This window comes from Dendronephthya gigantea, unplaced genomic scaffold, assembly GCF_004324835.1.
Source record: "Dendronephthya gigantea isolate DGI-Jeju-01 unplaced genomic scaffold, DenGig_1.0 000099F, whole genome shotgun sequence".
NCBI lineage: Eukaryota > Metazoa > Cnidaria > Anthozoa > Malacalcyonacea > Nephtheidae > Dendronephthya > Dendronephthya gigantea.
In genome coordinates, this window is record NW_021163109.1 from 794,433 (window position 1) to 817,741 (window position 23,309).

At 38.6% G+C, this 23,309-nt stretch overlaps 2 protein-coding genes and 1 pseudogene across 2 annotated transcripts; all 3 read right to left on the minus strand.

Annotated features, from left to right (window-relative positions):
- Positions 1 to 1,654: 1,654 nt before the first annotated feature.
- Positions 1,655 to 3,263, minus strand: LOC114534395. Its single transcript, XM_028555832.1, has 3 exons — positions 3,078 to 3,263; positions 2,116 to 2,357; positions 1,655 to 1,777 (listed from the first exon to the last, which is right to left on the minus strand). Exons 1-3 carry the CDS (start codon positions 3,148 to 3,150, stop codon positions 1,655 to 1,657), a joined length of 438 nt encoding a protein of 145 aa, XP_028411633.1. The 5' UTR covers positions 3,151 to 3,263.
- A 3,575-nt stretch (positions 3,264 to 6,838) lies between these two features.
- LOC114534398 lies at positions 6,839 to 12,134 on the minus strand (annotated as a pseudogene).
- Positions 12,135 to 14,294: 2,160 nt separating this feature from the next.
- LOC114534396 (uncharacterized protein K02A2.6-like) lies at positions 14,295 to 15,314 on the minus strand. Its single transcript, XM_028555833.1, has one exon. The coding sequence runs from the start codon at positions 15,312 to 15,314 to the stop codon at positions 14,295 to 14,297; it is 1,020 nt and encodes a 339-aa protein (XP_028411634.1).
- Between the last annotated feature and the right edge of the window lie 7,995 nt (positions 15,315 to 23,309).

The following is a 23,309-nucleotide window of genomic DNA, read 5'->3' on the forward strand; positions in this document are numbered from 1 at the left end:
TTCGAGATACGTGCGATTCTAATGCCATGGAACTATCACTTCGCCGAATCGTTAATTTGAAGTTACAGAACGAATTTTCACCCAGCTTAGACCGTTAGACGTAACGCACTCAGAGCAACAATATGCATATCCAAAATGGCGGATGGAAGATTATTTCATACGAAAATATCTTGAGAAGTAATAAACGGTTAACAAAAATTCGTAAACGACTTTTGTAAATAATCATGACGTTCTTTCATAACAGACAAAGATAATTTTTATGCCGTATCCCTTTAAATGCACACATTCCATACATAATGTGCCTTAATTCAAACACCCTAATCAGAATTAAGCACCACGCCGGTATATCAGTTGCAGGGTACCCGTACTTACTCCAAGGGTCCGCACTTTATCCGTGCTTAGGCTACAAATTTGAAATCCGCGGATAGATTAAATTGGCAGGGGCTATCATCATCCAGCCTTGCATTTCCAATAATATATAATAATATATAATAGCATATAATAATATATAATAATATATAATAATATATAATAATATATAATAATATATAATAATATATAATATTATATAATAATATATAATAATATATATAATAATAGTTAATATATAATAGTTAATATATAATAGTTAATATATAATAATATATAATAGTATAATTTTATGTAACCGTTTACATGTTTTTATTTAATGTTTTAATGTTTTTATTTTCGCATTTAGCTGTAAAACGTAACAAATCATGTCAATAAATTTCAGGGAATAACTTACCTGGGTTACGTTTCACGAAAATAACTATAGACAAATCTTAAATGACAATTTCTTGTTCCAATTTAACGAAAGCCGATATAATTTTTTTGTCGCGGCCGATAAACATTAAATAATGCAAATAAAAGTGACGAGAGTACCTTGATTGCTTTCCCATTCTTATAATTCTGGAAATATATTCCGTCTTTGCTGAATGAGATCGTGTAGCTCTTAACAAATTGATTAGCAACACTGCTGTGGCGTCCTTGGGTACTGATTCCTGTCACCAGAGTAGATCTTTGAAAATCAACCTGAAGCCACTGACTAAGATTATTGTACCGTGATGACCATGCCCCTGATTGACCAGGAGGTGGTATTAAATTCAGTCTTCCATTAGCAACAGGGTGTTTTGTATCCCATTCCCCCGACGCGGTGATCTGCTTGTCAACGAATGCTACCATTCTCCATTCCAAGAGCCATCTCATGCACTGTATTAAAACAGTTGTCGTATTTTGTTTCCGTTTGTCATAATTTCCAGGGATTATAGGAAAAGCGTCATCAGAATTATGGTAAATGAAAACGAATAGAGAAATTGCAACGAGTTTTGCTTTGCATTTTGAAAAGTTTTACCTCTTAGTAATAATTGATAATAAAAATAAGGAGTAGTAAAAATCATCCATGATGATACTTGGGTTGTGGGTATCGCTGCATATTTCTGCTGCTTATGCTTTGACTCGCCGTAAGGGTTCAAAAAAAACGGCATAATGTCAAAACTCATTAGAACATACATTATTAATGACCATTATCTATGAGCTTAGACATGCATTTGCCCTGATATTTCAGCAAGAATGTCGAAATTAAACTTACGGCTCACTACTGGAAAGCGGTTGTCAAGATTTTTAAAACGAGTTGTTATTGAAATATATACCGTTTACTATTATAACACTTTAAACATTTACAGGTGAACTTCTTTTTCGGACCCCAAATCATGGCGCCGCCATTATGACATTCATTCACTTCTTTCCTGCAGGTTGCCTCAGAAATTTGAAATAAAAATAATGTCGAATATTTACATATATAATTGTATTATAAGCTGAGGGGAAATTGTTTACTTCCTGAGTGCGAAAAGGAATATTGATTAGAAATTATTTTTATGCATTTACTCAATGAAAAACATGAGAATTGGCACGCGCTTGTATGAGCAATACGAGAACCGTCTAGAGATCTAAAATTGTTTATTCTTTTTGGCCAAAGTGAATTCCTTCAAAAAATTCATATAATTTATCATATATGCAACACCAATCAAAAATGAATTCGTCTAAACTTTTAATACTTCTACGCGGGTCGACAGATAATAATGTCAAAATTCTCACAAAGTGACTTCTGTCCACGTTAATCTCGTAGAACGTCCACTCTTGCTCTTCCTTGGCAACTTTATCCTCGTCAAATTTATGCTCTGTTGTGTTAGTTAGCTGACAATTCAACTCTTTTTCATCAACTTTCTTCTTGTAATTATATGCGACACAAAAGCGGTGTACAGCGCACTGAAGCTCACAAAATATACTGTTGCTCTCAGAGAATTGAGCAATGACATTTTCTTTTATGCGAGACACCCCTACGAATAAGACAAGACGAAAGACTAAAATAATTATAACTCTATAGTAAATAGGACTACGAGAAAGACAAAAAGATCTATAGGTCTTCGTAGAGTATTTTCGTTTATATACGCTGAAGATACATAAATTTAGAAAAAATTATCTAGTGTAATTTGCCCAAAATTGCAAACGAAGAATCGTCAATGGGGTCTTAGGGTAATGCAGCAGTTTTACAGTTTCATTAACTGCAACATCAGTACATGTACGCCCTATATTTTTTCTTCCACCATTATTTGCCACCATTAATTATTTGCTTCTCTACAATTTAGGGAAGTAACGTTGTTAAAGGACCCATCTAAACCAAATACGATTATTAACCTCGACAGACATTTCACGCGTTTTTCTTTCTGTCTTACATAGAATTTAAAAAGCATTTGCGAGGTTTAAAATGCGAGATATTTAATTCGAATATCTGAACGAGCTGAATTAGATCTTGTGAGGCTTTTGATAGCTGTCATACCACAAAAACTTTTCACTTTAATATATAATGAAACGTTGAATTCGCTGTTTAAAAATTAACTGATATTTTTTTATGAGGCGTTTTTGTATATTTTAATACCGCGTGTAGCTACAAGGATTGCCAGCAATTCAGCAACGAATTAAGAATTGAGCAACAAATGTACAAACGAATTAGTAGATGCACTGCATGCATATAATATCATAGTTACGCTTTGACTTACCTTGAAACATTGCAGGATTCTCTGATGCAATAAACAAAAAAAATTGCAATAAAATACAAGATTGGAATAACATCGCTCGTTTATAAGACAATACAAGATTGGATTATCAACGTCAAGAAAGGTCTCGAATCATTAATTTATATCAACTGAAAATTAACAATATAAGCACAGAAGGGGAGTTTCTCTTCTCCAGGGAGCCTTCATTTAAAACGTGTCGTAAATTGCTTGTGTTATAATTGTTATGCAGAATATTAAAAGGCATATGCAGGTATACACATTGTCGTCAACGGCTGCATGAGTGCGTGGCTCGTTGTTTTAAAAAACTGACGAATCATAATTTTACAACTATACAAATACATCTATCAGTATAACTGAATTATACATGATCATCTCGTACAAATTCGGTATGCGATATATTATTTATTATAACGATCTTTGTGTCAAATTAAAATCTATTCAACTTATCGTTTATAATAGCTAGTATTATGCCTCTAAAAAGTTTGAAAATTTGCATAAATTATAATGCTTTAATTACTTATATACACGCGTTTTTCTCACAAACACCGTAGGTTGAAATCTAAAGCTTGTATGTAATAATATAATAATTACATATATATATAAATATTATATATATATATTATATATATATATAATATATATTATAAATTATATATATAATATATATATATATATATATATATATATTATATAATAATATATATATATATATATACACCCATTTGCAAAAACGTTGGCCGCAGATAGATATATAGATAGATACCCGGAATCTAATTAAAATTGCATATGTGGTGTAATATGATTGAAATCCTATGCAAATGTAATCATATGCAATTCTAATTAGACTTCGAGTATCTATCTATCTATCTATCAGCGGCCAACGTTTTTGCAAATGGGTGTATATATTTATATATATGCTATTTACCGAAATTTTCGCGAGAGCAAACGCCGAGGGACGTTTTCGTGACCGAGGGAAATATTTCCCTATATGCATCGACCAAACTTTAAATAATCTATTTACTTTTTTCATTTAATTCTCCCCAAGACCTGAGGGAATTGACGCCAAGTAAGGAAGATTGATCATGACAAGTTCATTTCAAGCGCGAATAAAACGAATACAATTATATTTAAGCAATATTCAAAAATCAAGAGAACAAATTCGTTTTTAAGATGTATAAATTAGTTTATTATAAAGCAGGAAAACGTCAAAAAAGTTCGATATTCACTGTCATCGCTGAGGATTTAAATTTCGCGCGGTCCGTACGGCCTCATACGCGACCGCTCTCGGAGCCAAACAGATTGCAGGAAAACGCAAATTATTATTTCGAACTGCCAAGAAAAAATTATTATTATTCCTATACGGAACGACCAACCGGTAATTAATCTATTTACTTTTCTCATGCATTTAGTTCTCTCATATTTTATTCTTCCTATATTTTAAACGTGTTGTTGACGCGGAAGATTGTTCAGATACGACTCGGATTAGCAGAATTGACAAAACGTTATAACTGAGCCTTGTTTTATATCAGAAGTTCCATTTCCGGATCACTAATCATATGTTGTTGCCATGCAAGTTTAACTATCACGATCATGATTGATGCTGCATGCAGGTGCAAGCTCTAATTAATGTCAATCTATACAATTATGTCAAAGATACAAATTTCGTTTATACAAAAGCCCAGCCAGTGGTTGAACGCCTGCTTTGATGAGTTCATGTTTGGATCAAACGTGAATTCCTTTTTTTCAGTAAAATCATTCTAAAAAGTGCCTTAACACAAGAATTATTTTATTTTCAATGTATTCATAAAGTCAGAGTACCTGTAAACAATTAACAGTTCTAATTAGGAACCTAAGTCGTCTATTCGACTGTATTTACAGAGAATAGTAATTCTATAATGAACCATGCACTTATTTAAAGGTATTGTTATAATAATCATATATACTTAACTTGAACTACGAAACTTCTTCAAAATATAATTTTGTAATAACGCAATTAACTCAAACCACTAAACTACTTCACGCTATATCTATTTAATTTTATACTCACATGACACAATGGATTCAAATCACTCACGTCGAGTAAAATTAGATCAAATCGTCAATACGGTTCCGTCAGTTAGATTTTCACTTATATACGCTAGCGTAAAGGCCGGTTTACACTCGCCATTTTTTGCTTGCGATAGATATGAACGAGTGAATTAGTTAAGCATGTTCAAATAAGAGCTCGTACACCTCAGAGCATTCGTAACTTATTAATGGTTCACATCTATCAGAAGAAAATCGCAGCAAAAATTGCAAGTGTATAAACGGGCCCATGGAAATTCGACGTCTGATATGCATGGGCTTTATCCCAATAGAAAATACAAATCCTCTACTAAATTCCTTGTCCACAGGTCTTTTTTCAACGAATTTTCGTTTTAAACGATTTGAACGAATTCCAACGAAGTTAATGCAAATCCGTAAGAAACTGTTAAACTTAGCTTTGTAAACATTTATCAAGATTTTACAGATGTACTTATACATATAATTTTGAGTAACATGAATTATTCAGTGCGGTTCTATTTACCTAATAATAAAAATAAAATCGTAGGTGTACTTACAAAATAACTGGCCTCGTTACTTGGAAATTCAAGGGCATACTATTAGACAAACTTGACTGATGCACATGCCTATGAAAGTCGTCTGAACTTGGCCATTCTTTTACGCCGGTTTACACTTTCAATATCTCTTGCGGATTTAAGTGCGATGGTCTTCTTTTGGTAGATATGAATGAGTTATAAGTTTGCAATGCAGTGATGTATAAGAGTTCTTATTTGAACATCCGTAACTCATTTACTCGTTCACATCTTTCAAAAGCAGAAAATCGCAAATAAATTCACAGCAAAAATCGTAGGAGAAATCGTGGTTATTTTCCAAAGCCAGAACGCTTTTCCGAATCTGCCGGTCGTCGTTCAAGTTTGTGAGCGAAGCTCTCGCGGCAGATGGGACATCGAGTGCTGTAAGAATGAAACGAGGGTTCAAGTGTTAATAAATTGTATCCTTTAGGAAAATTGTGGACCAAAATATCGCGTTCTGTTTGGGAACCCACAATAGAAGTGAATTTATAACTATGAAACATGATTTCGTTCAGCTTATCTGGAAAACAAAATGTGTGAAATATAAATATGATATATAATAACTTTGACAATGTCAGTAATGATGACTTAGGCGGGGGAATATTGTCAGTTCGAAATGATTGGTCTTTTCAGATTACCGAATCATTTTTACTGCTTTCAGCGGGGGAGAACTGTGATTGATTGACTGCGAAAACAACAAATTTCTAAATACAAAATCATCAGGCTGGCTACGCCAATTTTCCTGACCAACCCATCGACTACATTCTAATTATTCTGTCGCCTTTAATTAACATTATACCCGATGAGACGAAACCTATTGGCCTGCGCTCGCCTCCAAAACAATGTTTATTTTACCATAAATGCTTTGTAAAGAAGACACAATATAGGAGAGCACTCTATATTGATTAAGGGATGTGGTGGGGGAGAAGATGTCTGTAATGCTTTGACTGGCAGTGGCGTACGACAGATGATAATTGGGGGGGGGCATATTCATGTTAACAGATCGGTAAAGCTAGGCAATCAATTTGAAAAGAAATTAATCTTGCACAACATGAATATATTTGAATATGTGCACCGAATTATCGTCCCTCGTCCACCACAGTTGACTGGTTAAACTACAAAGTATACTCACATTCCGCTGCGAATCATTTGTGTTGCACATTCTTTGTGGACCTTATGCGAACAGGGGAGAATTTGACACCCTGTGAAGGCATCCTGGAAGAAAAATATTACATTTTCTACCTTTAACAACGTACGATTCAACTATGCAGGGCACAATGCATTTCCTTTTACCTCCAAACAAATGCAGCATTCATCATGAGCAGATCCTGCACGACATCTGTGATTGTCTCGAAGTTGAACATCCAAACAAACACCACAGACATCGCAATGAAAAGAACGATCACCATGAATTCTGAAACACAACATAGAGTGGAGGAGTATGAGTATTTTCTGAAGGTATTTATTGTATTTCCCACAGGCGCATGATCAAGAATTTTAGCTTGTCTAAAATTTAGGTTAGGGTTTTTTTGCAGTTGTTTCTAAGATAAATGAACGACTTACATTGAGCAGGGCCGTAGTTAAACAGGCTAATAAGGTAGGGGTAGCTGTTCACATAATTATTCATGTTTACATAGGAATAATCGCTTACAAAACCTCTTAAACTTAGCCAATAAACTTAGCGGTATAGAAAAGATATGCTGAAAAGGTACTTTGTCAAACTGAATATCTTCTATGTTCCTTAGAGCTGTAATCCGACAATTATAAGGTCTGAGGATTGGATCAAAGTGCGTGATAATTACTAATACAACTGAACGATTTCATTTTTAACTAAAATATACGTTTGAATTGATCGTTCAGTGCTTCCTATGTGTCCTGTTTCTTGTTTAGTCGCCAAAAATGTTCAGGTAAATATATTAGAATACTTTGGTAACCTTCATATATAAACATTGCAAGGCTTATTAATAATAGCTATGCCCAGGAAAGTACTGAAAAACCCTCAAAGCACTCTGAATGTACATCAGTACAAAGCATACCTACAAATTCCACATTTTTCGCAATGATACGGATGTCGTCTTTCCCAGTTAAATGTTTGCACAAACCACAGTAATAGTTTGCAAAATTAGCTCCACACTCGCAGCAAAATTGACCGAACTAAAACAAAAATGAAAAAAATTTTGAAATTTGGAAATCCGTTTGGGGTGGAACCTTCATTAGAAGAGAATTTGAATTACCTGTTGCACTTTATCACAGTATACGCACTTCAACAACTCTGTGTCGCGCGATTTCAACTTTCGTCTGCCGCATGAGCTTTGGTTGTTATGACAACGATGACATGGCCAGAATTTGTCACAACATTCAAATTTTACGTAGCAATGTCTTTTGTAATGGCTGCATAACCAATTATCGTCCTGTAACATTACATTATTCCGAGAAGTGCCAGAGGACTGGACATTTAGGGCTGAATTGGGACGTTGGAATTTCGAAAGTTTTGAGCCATGATCCCTTACAGGTAATGCTGTACGTCTTGTTTCGTTGGTTTCCAAATAATTTGTTCTTCTCATAGAACTACTTGTTGCTGTTCTGCTCTCGCCTGTTTTTGAAGTAAACATTCAAATTTCAAAAATCAGAACGTGTAACCATGTAACCATGCATATACCATTACTACGGATTATATACGGATTATATTGCATGCATTTCCGCATGTTCAGAGTGTCGACACCTATAAGATATATCACAGCATCAAATCAAACTCTTGCAAAAAGGTCTAACTTTGTACAAATAAAAGCATACTTACTTGAAACAGAACCATCCGCAACCTCCGCATCAGTCACTCTAGCTGGGGGACCTGAGCCAGGCGCAGGAAGATTTTTTTCACCATTTTTTAATGTTTGACTCTCATCAGGAAATCTCGCAAGAAGCGAGCTTGTATTCGAGAAATTTCCTGTAGCTGCTTGATGTGTTATAGGGCGTCTTGACTCATTTCCGCTTTCTGATCCTGTTGATGTTCGCACATTTCCCTCGCCACTTGTACTAGGATTAAGAATAGAACTCAAGAGATTTTGGTAGCGTGAATGCGCAGTATTCTGTTGGGCTTGTGATCTATTCACGTCGAGTTTCTTAGAGGCTGTAATTTCACGAAATAAACTATAATCACCAAGAAGAAACGCATCGATAACACACACGAGATCAATTCTCAAAATGGATTCAAAGAAATCACGAAGTTGACTTAAATCTGATGCATGGATGAATCCTTTTTGATCAAGTTGGATGAGAATATGAGTAGCATTTGGAGAGTTAACAATTGAGAATCTCTCAGCAGCCCAAACTTTCAGCTTAACAAAATCAGATGAAAGAAGATTTTGGGCCAGGGATAATAACAAGAACATGTAATTGTTGTACAAACTTGCTGCCACTGATGTTGGAGGTATGTGTTTCAGGCTGATGTGTTCGGGAGCATTCGAATAATCCTGTTGGATTGAGTATGGCAAGGTTTCGTAGCTCTGCTCGATCAAACTATCATCATTATTTCCATCGCTTTCTGTTGGTGCCATGGCACTAGCCGGATTGGCGCCTTCTCCAGATTCATTTAATTCCTCTCCGCTGCTTGTCTTCTCTTTCGATGAACTCTGCATTGTTAGCATATCCTTCTCGACACAACTCACGTTGGTTCCCGTCAAAGAACTCAGGTCTACATGAGATTCGTCTTCCCCTTTTTCTCCCGGCACAACTTCTTTTTTCCCACCATTTCTTTGCAACTGTTGATCAGTTGTTTGGACAAGCTTTCCACCAGAAGCAATTGCACAGGAGAGGAATGGATTCATTTGGGAACAATCCTCACTTGTAGATGCTGCTTGATGGCCTGTCTTTTTGCCCTCCCTAGCTGTGCCTGGCTCGTTCGCGGCAGATGGTTTAGCTTCTGGTAAAGTAGAAAGACTCGTCTGTTGGAAGAGCTCAGATTTTCTTTCTTCCTTTTCTCTCGTTTTCTTGCGAAAGCCACATTCGCCGAACTCTAATAAAAGTTCTTCATGCTCAATTTTCAATGATCTTATTTTTTCTTTCAGAATATTATTTTCTTCCATCAACTCCTTTGTTGATATCGACGCCTTTTCTTTCAATGTTTCCTCACTTGAACACTCACTGTTCATTCCACTGTCGATTGCGTCTTCTTTGTGCTTTGCATCAGTGGTGAAATATAAAGCTTCACCATTCATACTAGAACCTGCATTGAGCTTGTGCTCGTGGCTCTTGTTGTATTTATCCTTCTTACTTATTTTTGAATTCTCCGCCAGGGTTGATATGATTTTTCGGGGTTGTTTTAATTCAGCAGAGCTGAACTTTAGTTCATCGTTTTCTTTATTATTTTGCATGCCAGTAATACTAACTTTTTCATTATTTCTCCCAATTTCATTCATATTTGTGTTCCTAAAATCATTCTCGTCGTTGTCACGATTTAATGCATGATGAATTTTGTTTCCATCAGGTGAAATACTACGTGGTTGAGATTCAACTCTCAAATCATATTCCATATTTCCATTCGTCCAATTCGCAATTTTTTTCTCCGAATTACAACCTTTCTTGTCTTTATATTCCAAGCTATCAGAATGCTTTTTAATAAAAAAGGTACGAAAGATGTCTACGAACTCATGTATTTTATCTGACGAATGTTGTTCCGTTTCAAGACCTTCTTTTCGACGATCGAGTGAAAGTTTCAGGCGTTTAGCAGTTTTCTCACCAGGTCGTTGTATATAATTCCCAAACAAATCTAGTGATTTGACAGCTTCTGAGAACAACGCTTTCGTCTCGGAGATAGAATGAAGTAATTCAGTTTTTGACTCTCTAACGGTAACATTTTGTGGCTCCGCATCTTTCATGCCCTGCTTTTTGCTGCCAGCATTCAAGTCTGGAAAATCACTTTCAAAATCGATAAATTCACGCAATGTAAGTATAAAAACATCTCGAAGACAAACTACAAAACTCCAAGAAGACATTTTGTTTGGTGAAGCGATGAACGGTGCTGGCTTGTTATAACCGCTATCCAACGGCTTCCGATAAGGAATATCTGATGGAAATAAGTTGCAAGATTTTATGTCCAGGATAATTATATTATTTAAAAGGAATTTATTGATGAATTTTCCACTTTATTATATTCATTTTGATATCAATGGAGTTTCTTGCAATCTGATTGGTTAAAAATAGTGTGGTTAATTCCGAAATCGCACTTGACAAAAATAGATGAAAATTACTCACATTTTACAACCGTTTACGGTTCTTTCCGCCAATAAATCGTTTTGAATTTGTCTAATTTTTTGTATGATTTCAAAATGAATGTAAGAAAGTGGAAATTGCACTTCGTGTTGTGCAATTTTGGTGTGAAATCAAACTTGTGATTACAAATTTGTAATCACGCGTGAAAAACAAAACGAAGAAAAACTTTAGCTGTTCCGCGCACCTGACATAACTTTAGCTGTTCCGCGCACGTGACATAACTTTAGCTGTTCCGCGCACGTGACATAACTTTAGCTGTTCCGCGCACTTGACATAACTCTAGCTGTTCCGCGCACGTGACATAACTTCAGCTGTTCCGCGCACTGTTCCGAGCACGTGAGATAACTTTAGCTTTTCCGCGCACGTCACATAACTTTAGCTGTTCCGCGCACGTGACATAACTTTAGCTGTTCCGCGCACGTGACATAACTTTAGCTTTCCGCGCACGTGACATAACATTAGCTTTTCCGCACACGTGACATAACTTTAGCTTTCCGCGCACGTGACATAACTTTAGCTTCTCCGCGCACGTGACATAACTTTAGCTGTTCCGCGCAAGTGACATAACTTTAGCTGTTCCGCCCATGTGACATAACTTTGGCTGTTCCGCGCACGTGACATAAATTTAGCTGTTCCGCGCACGTGACATAACTTTAGCTGTTCCGCGCACGTGACATAACTTTAGCTGTTCCGCGCACGTGACATGCGGGAAAGGCTCAAAAGGTTAAAAATGGAAAGAATGAAAGCAAAACGAAAGATAACATTATAGTTGTGCGCGTCGTGTTCTGCGAGCGAAAAGTCAGCACTGTCTCGGGAAAATATTTCGGTGAATTTCCCGATCGGAGGATCTATAAATAGCTACAGTGGGGCTCGGAAGATTGAGTTAGGTCGATATGATTTTTGTTGCATTGATATAACAATATTGATTAAGGACAGCCACTGGTTTTCCTTATACTTTCTTTTCATCTTCCTTTGAAGCGGTAGCTCTTGGATCTCCCAGATTTGATTTCGATTATCTGGCCTCTCTGATTATTATTATTAATTATTAAAAATTTTATTTACAGACACTAGCCCCGTCAGTTACCACTGATTTCCACGGAGGGCGTCTACTTAATTACATTATGAGCGTCTACTTAATTACACTATACAAATATAAACTATATTATATAATATGCAGAATTAACTACTTGAATTTATGAGCCTCTTGAAACAATGAATCGATTGAGCAGACTTAGCTTCACGCGAAAGACTATTCCATAATACAGCTCCTCTATATTTAAAACTTCTTTTGAGAAACTCTTTCTTAGGTCTCGGGATTGATAGATCAGTATCGTAATGTCTCAGGTTATAACCATTTTCAATTACACTACGCTCAGAAAAGGATTTGCGAAGGCACGGAGCAGTACCGTTATTTAGGATATTATAAACGAGAACTGCTTTGTTAGTTTTATATTTAGTTTCGAGATTTTTCCATCTAAGCTGCTCCAGGAGTTCAGAGGAGCTTGTATTGTAGTCTGCCCCCGTTAACACCCGAGCAGCCCTATTTTGAAATTTTTGCAACTTTTCTTTCAATAATAGACCGCAATTGTCCCAAAGAGGGGAACAATAGTCAAAGTATGGTTGAATTAAAGCTTTGTAAATGGTGTGCATGGTTTCTTCAGGAACAAAGGGTTTAACTCGTCTCATTACACCTATTCCCGCGCCTACCTTTCTGCTTATTGCATTTATATGGGCTTCCCAATTAAGTTGTTCATCAATCTCGACGCCCAAACATTTAAAAGATCTATAACGGGTTACTGGTACATTTCCAAAGATCACTGACTTATTTCCTAGTTTATTTTGAATGTTATACGAAGAGCCTACAAACAAAAGTTTAGTTTTGGTAGTATGATCTTGCAATTTATTATCACTAAGCCATTTACTGATATTTTTTAAATCAGAATTCAACATATCTACTAATTTATCAAAGTTATCCGACGACGCAAAGATTTGAGTGTCGTCTGCATATATTCCAGGGGTAGTAGATTTTAGATTTTCCAGTTTGCTAACCTATTTTGCCAACTTTGGTCCACAAAACGAATCCTAGTACTTCGAGCTATTTTAGTATATCAATATTAAAATAAAGTTAATGAGGAAACGTTCATATAAAGGTGTGTCTTCGGCTTTGGCAAAAAACATATGTTTGCGGGCGGCATGTCAGACATGCGTCAAACCGGCGCTCCAATGCATTAGTAGATCCAATATTGCATCACACGCGAACATCATTTGACCTGCTCAATCCAACCAATTAAACTCCTTTTCCATTTGGCGCGTAAAAACAACCAATAACATTTCAGAGGGTCACGCATAAGCAGCATGCACAAGCTCAATCTTCTCACTTGGGAAATCGCTTTGCTCAAAGACACAGTTCGCAAAATTAAAAGGTATTATTTACGTCAAATCGAAAAAAAAATAAATAAAATTTTTATCAAGCCTCGAGCCGCACGTAGTTGAGCAACACAACGCCAACTACATCAGCCACCGAGCGAGATCAGTTTAACGGCTCTTCGAGAACTTTGCGCCGAACAAGGTTTACCTAATAACGGACGGCGAAACACGCTGATTCACCGACTACAGCGTCACACTTCCTCGAGCTCTCCTGAGTCAGAGTTGGTCCCTGCAACTTCCCCGGATAATTCTTGACAGACAGCGACAGCGAACGCTTTCAACGACGCTCAGTTAGCGCAAATTCAGGCCATCCTCGACAAATCGGCTGAACAGATCGCGACAACCGCTGCTAAAGCTGCTGTGGCATCCATGCAGAACTCTGGTCCCGTCACCCACAGCGTAGATGAGGCCATCGTTGATGACGCTCCTGCGCAATCCGTAGCCGCAAATTTTTGTAAACTCGGTTGTTCCTACCGCGACGTCACCTCAAGTGCCATACAGCCACGGATTCCACGATGTTCCCGCAGCATACGTGAGACAAATTTGTTATAATTTTCTGTTCTAAATGCCGACCACTGCTCCGAGCAGAGGTGAAGTCTATCTGTTTATTACTTTGAATGTGTCTAGGCTTATGTACAGTAATTTGCATACATTAAGATTCTAACTAATACAACCATTCATGCGTAATATCGCACAACATCTTTCTCCACCTTTTTTTAGTAATCACCAAACTTCTATTAGTTATATACGGTGGCAATGTTTCTTTGATCCTAATAAATGTTTTTTTGTTTGTTTTTTTTCTCTTTTTTCAAAACAATTAATTACGTGAGTTAAATATTTGTACAGTTCTACCGATAGATATAATTATAAATAGTTCTCTAATACTCAGCTACACAGTCCACTCTCCAAATCGTTCTGGTTTCTTAATTTGTCGACCGGATCTCGTACTTAAGGTAATTTGTTCACGGTTTGTCTCTTCTACATCACTTTCATTGGAATCATATAACTCGTATCGTTTCGGTTGCTTAACACTGTCACTTTTCTTCGTGGGTGGAATTACAGCTTTGTTAACGACTTTAATATGTGATTTGTCTCTCTTATATATTCTTCCATTTCCAAACAACACGGTAGCAGAATATTCAGTTAATTCAATCACAACCCCTACTTCGGGTCTTAATCGATCAGTTCTTTTGTCTTTCATCAATACTCGATCACCCACTCTAATGTGTGATTTCTTGACGTTCTTTTTTCTGTCATAATATATCTTCGCTTTCTCTTTGTGTCGTTTATCACGATTTCTTATAACTTCATCTTTCACTCTTCTCTTCATCGTCGGGAAAATGTTCAAGTTCATCTTTCTTCCAAACATCAGCTCATACGGGCTTTTTGACGTGGAAAGATGAGGTGTGGCTCTATAGGCTTCCAACATTCCGTTTATCTTCCCTTTGTAGTCAGTGTTCTCTTTCTTAGCAATACGAATGGCTTTGTTGAGATTTTGCATGAATCGTTCACATTCACCGTTCGCTTGTGGATGTCTCGGTGTGATTCTTCGATGATAAAAACCTTTCTTCTCTGCATATTCGTAAAATTGGTGACCCTGAAATGGTGGTCCGTTGTCTGTCTTTACTGTGTGCACTTTTCCGAAGGTGGCAAAGATCGAATCCAAAACTGGCTTAACGTTCACAAACGATGTTGAGTTGCAGTATCCAACGATCGGATATCGGCTGTAAAGATCGTATGCCACTAGAATGTATTTTCTATCTTTCAACGGACCCTTAAAATCAATGGATATCGTATGCCAAACATGAGGTGGTAGTGGTGTTGGTCGTAGAAGTTCATCATGCGTTCGGTCAAAGGTTATTTGGCAACTTAAGCAGCTTTTGATGGCATCTTTCGCAAGCTTCGTCATCCCGGGAAACCAGATTCTTTCCCGCAAAAGGTCTACTGTACGCTTCTCACCCGAATGCCCAATCTTGTGTGCTTCATCTATAAAAGCACTGTGCATAACGAATGGTGGGACCAGAAGATCTTTGTAGATACAAGTCCTTTCACAACGATAGCTCTGGTGCGACTCCGTAAAACTTCGATATTTTCGGGTTGCTCTTTTGTGATTTCCACAAACCATTCTCCACTTTTCTCCTAAGTGTCTGGTAGTCCTTATCTCCATACGCTCTTTCCATTATAACACGATCACTCTCCGAGTTTGGTTCAAATAACAGCGCAGTTATTCCTTCCTCAAACGATTCATTCGGTGTTTGCTCAATCAGTTCGTCCTTTGTGATATGACGAGAACCGTAATCTGCGATGTTGTTTTTTCCTTTATTGTAGACCACAGTGTATTCCAATCCCTGGATTGCCAAAATCTGCCTTTCGATTCTTATCGGTGCTCTTGATTTAGGATTGTTAAATAGATGTTCTAATGGTTTGCAGTCTGTGAGTATCTCAAATCTTGGAGCTCCCACAAGATATTGATAGAATGCATAGCTACAAGCCCACTTAATAGCAAGAGCTTCTAACTCCGTCTGGCCATATCGCGTTTCGATATCGGTCAGAGTTCTGTTCGCAACGTGGCACATTCTCCACACTCCCATGTCATCTTGTTGTGTCAATATTGCACACAGCCCGCCTGGAACATTACTGGTCGCTTCAATCTTCTTTCCGGCATCGACATGTACTCGAATAGGTTGATTGGGTACGAAATATGCGAGTGTTGTTTCTTCCTCTAAACTTTCCTTCAGGTGATGAAAAGCGTCTTTCTCTTCCTGTCCCCATCGGAATTGGGCTTTGTCTTTGGTTAGAGCCCTCAACGGTGCCGCAATCTGGGAAAAACTCGGTATAAACCTCGACATATACCCGACCATTTGAAGGAAACTTCTGATTCCCTCCTTCGAAGTAGGCTCACCACATTCTTTTAGAGCTTTCACTTTCTCTCGAGACGGTTTCAGGCCATTCTCTGTGAATCTATGGCCATAAAACTCAATTTCGTGTTTACCAAATTCGCACTTCTTTCTATTAATGGTAAGACCATGCGACTGCAGTGTTGATAGGACTTTGTTCAAATTGCTGTTGTGATCTTTCCAATCTCGACTGCCTATAAGACAGTCATCTCGATTGTTCTTCGTTCGAGGTATACCAGCTAGGATTTCACACATCCGCCGATCAAATTCGTCCTGACTCGTGACCCAACCTTGCGCAAGGGTATTATGTTTAAGGTTTCCCATGGTGTTGTGACAACCAGATACTTCTTGCTCTCTTTGTCTATGGCGAACTGATGATAACCGTTGTTCATATCGATCTTCGAAAATACTTTACACCCCGCGAAAGTCATGGCAAGATCTTCCGTCCTTATGCCAGGGACTGTTCTTTATTAGCCAACCTGAAATCGGCCGTAATTCTGACATCAGCGTCAGGTCCACTTGATTTAGGAGTTATCACTAAGGGACTTGCATAGAAAATTGGTTCGCCAGGTTCTGTCCAGCTCATAATGCCCTCTTTCACAAAATACTCCAGCTTATTCTTCATTTTCTCTCTCAGGTGGTGTGGTATCACTCTTGGTGATTGAAGAACTGGCTCTGCTTCGGGTTTCATGTATATATGTGTCAAGATCGGTTCACCGTTGTGAGGGTCTTTAATTAAATCTTCCAATCCCTTCGAACAACCTTTTATGGGCACACACAATCTTCTCCATTTCCGCAATTCCTTTCTTTTCGCCTGAGTCATTCCCGATTTTCTCGACTTTCTTTACACTTTGGTCTGCGAACTCACCATCAGCGCTATACTGCAACATTCCAAGTTCGAGCAACGTCTTCTCGGAAAGTAATGGGTGACTATGAATCCCATTTTCTGTCACGTATATGCATGTCTTTGATTAGGTTTTTTACTGTCTTATTTGATAGCGTAGAGCATTTCAGGACGCAGATTATTCCGAGCTTAGCCCCACCTAAGGCTCGAATAGCTTCTTTCGGGACAGATATTAACTTTTCGACATCTGGGTGTTGTTTATATATCTTTTGAAGGTCGTCCTTCGATATCAGGTCTACGTCCGCACCTGTATCTGGATCAATGTTAAGTTTAACTCCGCAAACGTTTACTGGCAAAAGAATGTTGCTAGCATCCTTTTCAGCGTTCACTTTCCTGACATTTAATCTGAGACGAGCTCCTTGAATATCAATGTCTGCATCAGAATCAGATGAATCATCTTTTGTGATAGATCTTTGAAACTTCCCTGATATTTGGGTATCTTTCGGTCTTGTACGGCAACATGAACTGAAATGATTCAATTTTCCACAGGAATTACATTTCTTGCCAATAGCTGGACAAGTCTCATGTGATACATCATATCCACATGGGAGGCATTTTTGTTGATTTTCTGCGTCTGTTGGTTTCGTGAATCTTGTGTTCTTTGATGTTGGGTTCTCAATATTTTTGAACGAATACATCTTCTGTTTTGATGCTCTTCCACGTGGTTTTCCTGCGTGTGTGGCTCGAACAAATTCGAACGATTCTTCCTTTATTTCTGATTTCATGTCGTCTGTTTGAGCTTTGATGTCTTGCTTCATCGTAGCATGCTTCATAAATGTTTTTAAGTCCCGATCTTTTGCTAGGGCTTCGTCCTGTAACTTCTCGTCGTAGCATGTCGAAAGCAGTCGATCCAGTATCATTTCATCGTCATAGCCGTGGAATTCACAATCCTTAGCCAAGCGTCGTAGTTCGATTTCAAATTGTGATATAGTTTGACCCGCTTCTATTCTCGCTTTATTGAATCGAAAACGAGCATGGAGGCGAGATTTCTTAGGTATATATATCCTCTCGATTTTTTCAATCAGATCTATGTATTCGTCTACATCTCTACCGTCTGTCTCAGGAGAGTTCTCATCTATAGACAAAATGTGCTCACCACCGTGAACTAATAAACACATTTGCTTGTCTTTCGGGTCTTTTTTCAAAATATTCCATTTGTAACTCGACTTTTCTCTTCCACGATTTCCATTTCGACGAAGTTTCAAGTATATCATCTGTCGGCAAGAATTCTTCGACTTTAAGGGCTTTCTTCACTGGTTTGGGAGGCATCCTCGTCGCCAATGTTATAATTTTCTGTTCTAAATTCCGACCACTGCTCCGAGCAGAGGTGAAGTCTATCTGTTTATTACTTTGAATGTGCATGTCTAGACTTATGTACAGTAATTTGCATACATTAAGATTCTAACTAATACAACCATTCATGCGTAATATCGCACAACAAAATTCAATCGGGTGAGTTTTTTGACTTAGCTAAGCTTCTCCCAAAAAACTTCTCTAATGGCTCTAACGACGAGCCTATTACCTTGACGCTTGAGAACGCGGTAATTAAGGTTAAAAGGTCGTCTCAGTCCGTCGCAAAAATCACCGATATTGAACAGTGGACTACAGCTTTCACGATCTACATGAGTGTCTTGACACATTCGTTCCCGGGACGGCCCCAGGAATTGCTGCAATACATGAGTCTAATCCGCCACGCATCTCGTACTCATCGCGGCCTGGGATGGTGTATTTACGACCATAAGTTTCGCCGAAAAGTTTCCCTCAACGCATGCATCAATTGGTCAATTATCGATCAACAGCTGTGGTTGATGATATTCACTGTTTCTTCCGATGTACTTAGAAGGGAATACCCTCTATTTCACAACGGACCCCAAAAGCAGTTTTCCTCAGGGGGCGAACGAGGTCTCTGCATCGAATATAATAGGCGATCTGGATGTTCCCATCAGCCGTGCCGATACCACCACGCATGTAGCAAATGCCGAGGCCCACATACAGCATACTCTTGTCCGACCAACTAAGCCCAGCCCGCCGATGATTCTGAAGCCCAACGCATCTCCAAGCGTCACCACACTGACCACAGACCTGCCAAGTCAAAGCACTAACCTAGTTCCGACACCATCAATGTAATACTTTAGAAAAAGCCCTTACGGGTCATCCAGACCCTAATTTTGTGTCACATTTATGCCAAAACCTTAGATACAGCGCGCGCATTGGCTTCATGGGCAGCGCACGGCACGCTTTTCCAAAAATCTACCGACGGCGCATGCGGACCCTGCAATTGTTTCATCCAATTTAGCTAAAGAGATTTCGCTAGGCCGCGTGGCTGGTCCCTTTAACGAGCCCCCATTTCCAAATTTTCAAGTTTCTCCTATCGGGTTAGTCCCTAAAAAGCATTCGGAAAAGTTCCGCACTATATTTCATCTTTCATTTCCGAAATCGGGTATGACCAGCATAAATTCTTCTATCTCACAAGACGACTTTAGTCTTCAGTACGTTACTATCGACGATGCGATCAAGGGAATGATGCGTTTTGGGCAATGTTGCTTTCTTGCAAAAACCGATATCGAATCTGCTTTTCGGCTTATACCTATACATACTTGGGACCAAATGGTTCCAGGGTACATGGCATGCTCACCAATAACTAGGAGTTCCCGGTATAAGCATTGCATGGCAAGAACTTTTTGCTATCGTCGTTGCATGTCAAATTTGGGGGCCCCTACTGCGCGATCAACGCATTAATTTAGATGCGATAATGAGGCAGTCGTCAACATGATTAACACCAAACGTTCCAAAATCCCTCGGGTCATGGATCTGCTTCGTCACTTAACTCTTCTTACCCTGCGATATAATATGTACATTCGGGCAACGCACATTTGTGGAAAACGGAACGAAATAATATTTCTCGTTTTCAGCTTCAGCGATTCCGTCAACTGGCACCGCAAGCGGATATCAACCCATGTTTGGTCCCCGAAATAATGCTGGCAATTTTTAAAGGATGATATTCAACGCTATATAAATCTTTCCGTTGCAACAACAACTAAGCAGACCTACAGCGCAGGCGAAAAAAGTTTTAAGCACTTTGTAAATTGGTTTAGGCGACAAAAGATCGAACATTGTCTCCCTGCCAATGAATCCCTTTTGACAGAATACGTTGCATATTTGGCCAGAACTATCAAGTACACATCGATCAAAACATATTTGGCGGCCGTCCGCCACTTGTTCGCCACGGTCATACTCTGAATTTGCAAAAAATGGTGCGGCTGCAACTAGTACTACGGGGTATAAAGCGATGACAGGGGGATAAAGTTCGAGTTCGCTTACCGATCACCATTCATCACTTAGAACTCTTCCGCACGTTGCTTGCTGTCCCTAACACTACAAACTATGATTCCGTTATGATCTGGGCAGCTATGACTCTGGCATTTTTTGGCTTTCTCCGCTTGGGGGAGCTAACAACAAATTCGAAATTTAACTCCAGTATACACCTCACGAAAGATAATATCGCATTTCCCAAAGGTACAGCAATGGCCCAGCCTGATTATATCACAGTTCACCTTAAAGAATCCAAAACAGACCCCTTTCGCGTAGGTCACACGATAACCGTTGGGGCCACAGGGACCGCGCTTTGCCCCGTTTCGGCCATGAAGCACTATTTAGTACGGCGACCAAAAACCACCGGCCCTCTCTTTATTCATGCATCAGGCAAACCGCCCACGAAAAAAACGTTAACCGCCCAGACTCGAACGTTGTTACAGAAAGTTGGTCTCAACGCCACGGAATATGCTGGTCAAAACGTTAGGACGCTGGTCTTCTGATGGTTTTGAACGTTACATTCAAACACCTACCTCAATGCTCTCAAGCGTATCAGCCACACTGGCCAATATTTCAAAATATTGATTTCCTATTTTAGGCGGAGGGCTCCTTCGTCTATGGGGATACACATTCTGTGTATTGTGGAAGGAAGCGCTCCTGATTGTCACGTTCAAGCCCATAGACTCAGCATTGAGTTATTGTAATCATAGATCAGTCGAATCGTTTACTGTCCAACTAGCGTGTGCGGTTGGTCAGTTGATGTCTTAGAGGCTAGCTACCTCTTTCATGGTATGTAGCGTGTGTGCATACATGACATCATGCGCTGGTGCGCAGTTGCAGAGTCCTAATGGGGAGAATATAAACCCCAGAACAACGATTTAAACGCCATTTAAGAACGAGTCTTTGGGATGAAAGAATGACCACAAAGAATTACATTCTATAGGAGTGCTTCCCCAAAACCCTTCTCCCACAAAAAACGCGTGTGTATGTGTATTGTTTTGTGCAGAAAAGCCGCTTGCTGGTAATCATTAGAACGGCTTCGATCATTAAAGCCATTTTAGTATATCAATATTAAAATAAAGTTAATGAGGAAACGTTCATATCCAGGTGTGTCTTCGGCTTTGGCAAAAAACATATGTTTGCGGGTGGCATGTCAGACATGCGTCAAACCGGCGCTCCAATGCATTAGTAGATCCAATATTGCATGACACGCGAACATCATTTGACCTGCTCAATCCAACCAATTAAACTCCTTTTCCATTTGGCGCGTAAAAACAACCAATAACATTTCAGAGGGTCGCGCATAAGCAGCATGCACAAGCTCAATCTTCTCACTTGGGAAATCGCTTTGCTCAAAGACACAGTTCGCAAAATTAAAAGGCATTATTTACGTCAAATCGAAAAAAAAAAAAAATAAATTTTTCCCACCCTCCCACCACTCAAACATAACAGGGGCATTTGCCACGTAACGTCTGTTGGCGGTTACTATACCTGTCTATCGACTATTGCCTCAGTACAGTTTATCAGGCTACAGATCTCATAACATACTTAAGACTAACGTCATTCAACTTAACTTTCCTTCGTGCTGTGTTGGCTGACATATCGCTTATAGTATAGACAGTCTACAACCATTATCTGTAATCTATAGAGACGAGTTAATAACGCAGCGATATAGTGAGTCCTTCACTTATATAGTCTAAAATTAATATATGTCATAACGTTGCTTTAGTGATCGTATAAATAAAAATAAATGTTCGGGCTTGGGAGGAAGGGCTCCTGATTGTCACGTTCAAGCCCATAGACTCAGCATTAAGTTATTGTAATCATAGATCAGTCGAATCGTTTACTGTCCAACTAGCGTGTGCGGTTGGTCAGGTTGATGTCTTAGAGGCTAGCTACCTCTTTCATGGTATGTAGCGCGTGCGCATACATGACATCATGCGCTGGTGCTCAGTTGCAGAGTCCTAATGGGGAGAATATAAACCCCAGGACAACGATTTAAACGCCATTTAAGAACGAGTCTTTGGGATGAAAGAATGACCACAAAGAATTACATCCCATAGGAGTGCTTCCCTCAAACCCCTTCTCCCACAAAAAACGCGTGTGTATGTGTATTGTTTTGCGCAGAAAACCCGATTGCTGGTAATCATTAGAACGGCTTCGATCATTAGCATTTCATGCACAACTTAAATACCATGCGAATTAACGAAAAAAACATAGGAGAGCCATTACCGTCGTATAACGCGCAAGTTCAGATCAACATATCTAATTTCCCACTCACAAGTTGTTATTGTAAATTATAAAAAAAGTATCGACTGGACTCCCACTGACTTTTGCCCCCACTGGCACTGTATATTGTACAAAAGTTAGAATTTGTGGCTTTCACGTATCGTTTCAATAGTGATTTGAGTGCAGGGGGTCAACCTTAATTGATATGAAATTGTGTATATTTTCTACGAAGGGCAAAGCCAACACATACAGTGTACAATTAACTCGCTCCAATTTACTGTGTGAAGTATGAGGTCATATGAAACCCAAGAATAGTACATAAAAATATACCTTTGCACGTATTTTGACTTTTTGTATTTTCTGAACGGCTCATTTTCTAACCAGAATCAACTATTTCCTGATTTCAATTAATCATATTAACCGCGGTGGATAAATCCCGTTTAGCTTAAGCGGTGGTTAAGTTCAAAATAGAAAGCAAGTCTATCGTTTTATATTCAAGAAGCAAACTAAATGTTTTTAACCCTAATACGAAGATACTGTTTACAACTACATATTCAGTGCA

Excerpts from the sequence above, each read along its gene's own strand:
- LOC114534396 (XM_028555833.1), bottom strand. The coding sequence starts at position 15,314 with ATGACGAAGCTTGCGAAAGATGCCATCAAAAGCTGCTTAAGTTGCCAA.
- LOC114534395 (XM_028555832.1), bottom strand. The coding sequence starts at position 3,150 with ATGTTATTCCAATCTTGTATTTTATTGCAATTTTTTTTGTTTATTGCA. Across the intron at positions 2,358-3,077 it reads GAATCCTGCAATGTTTCAAG|GGGTGTCTCGCATAAAAGAA; the intron begins GTAAGTCAAAGC and ends TCTTATTCGTAG. Across the intron at positions 1,778-2,115 it reads ACGTGGACAGAAGTCACTTT|GCAACCTGCAGGAAAGAAGT; the intron begins GTGAGAATTTTG and ends CAAATTTCTGAG.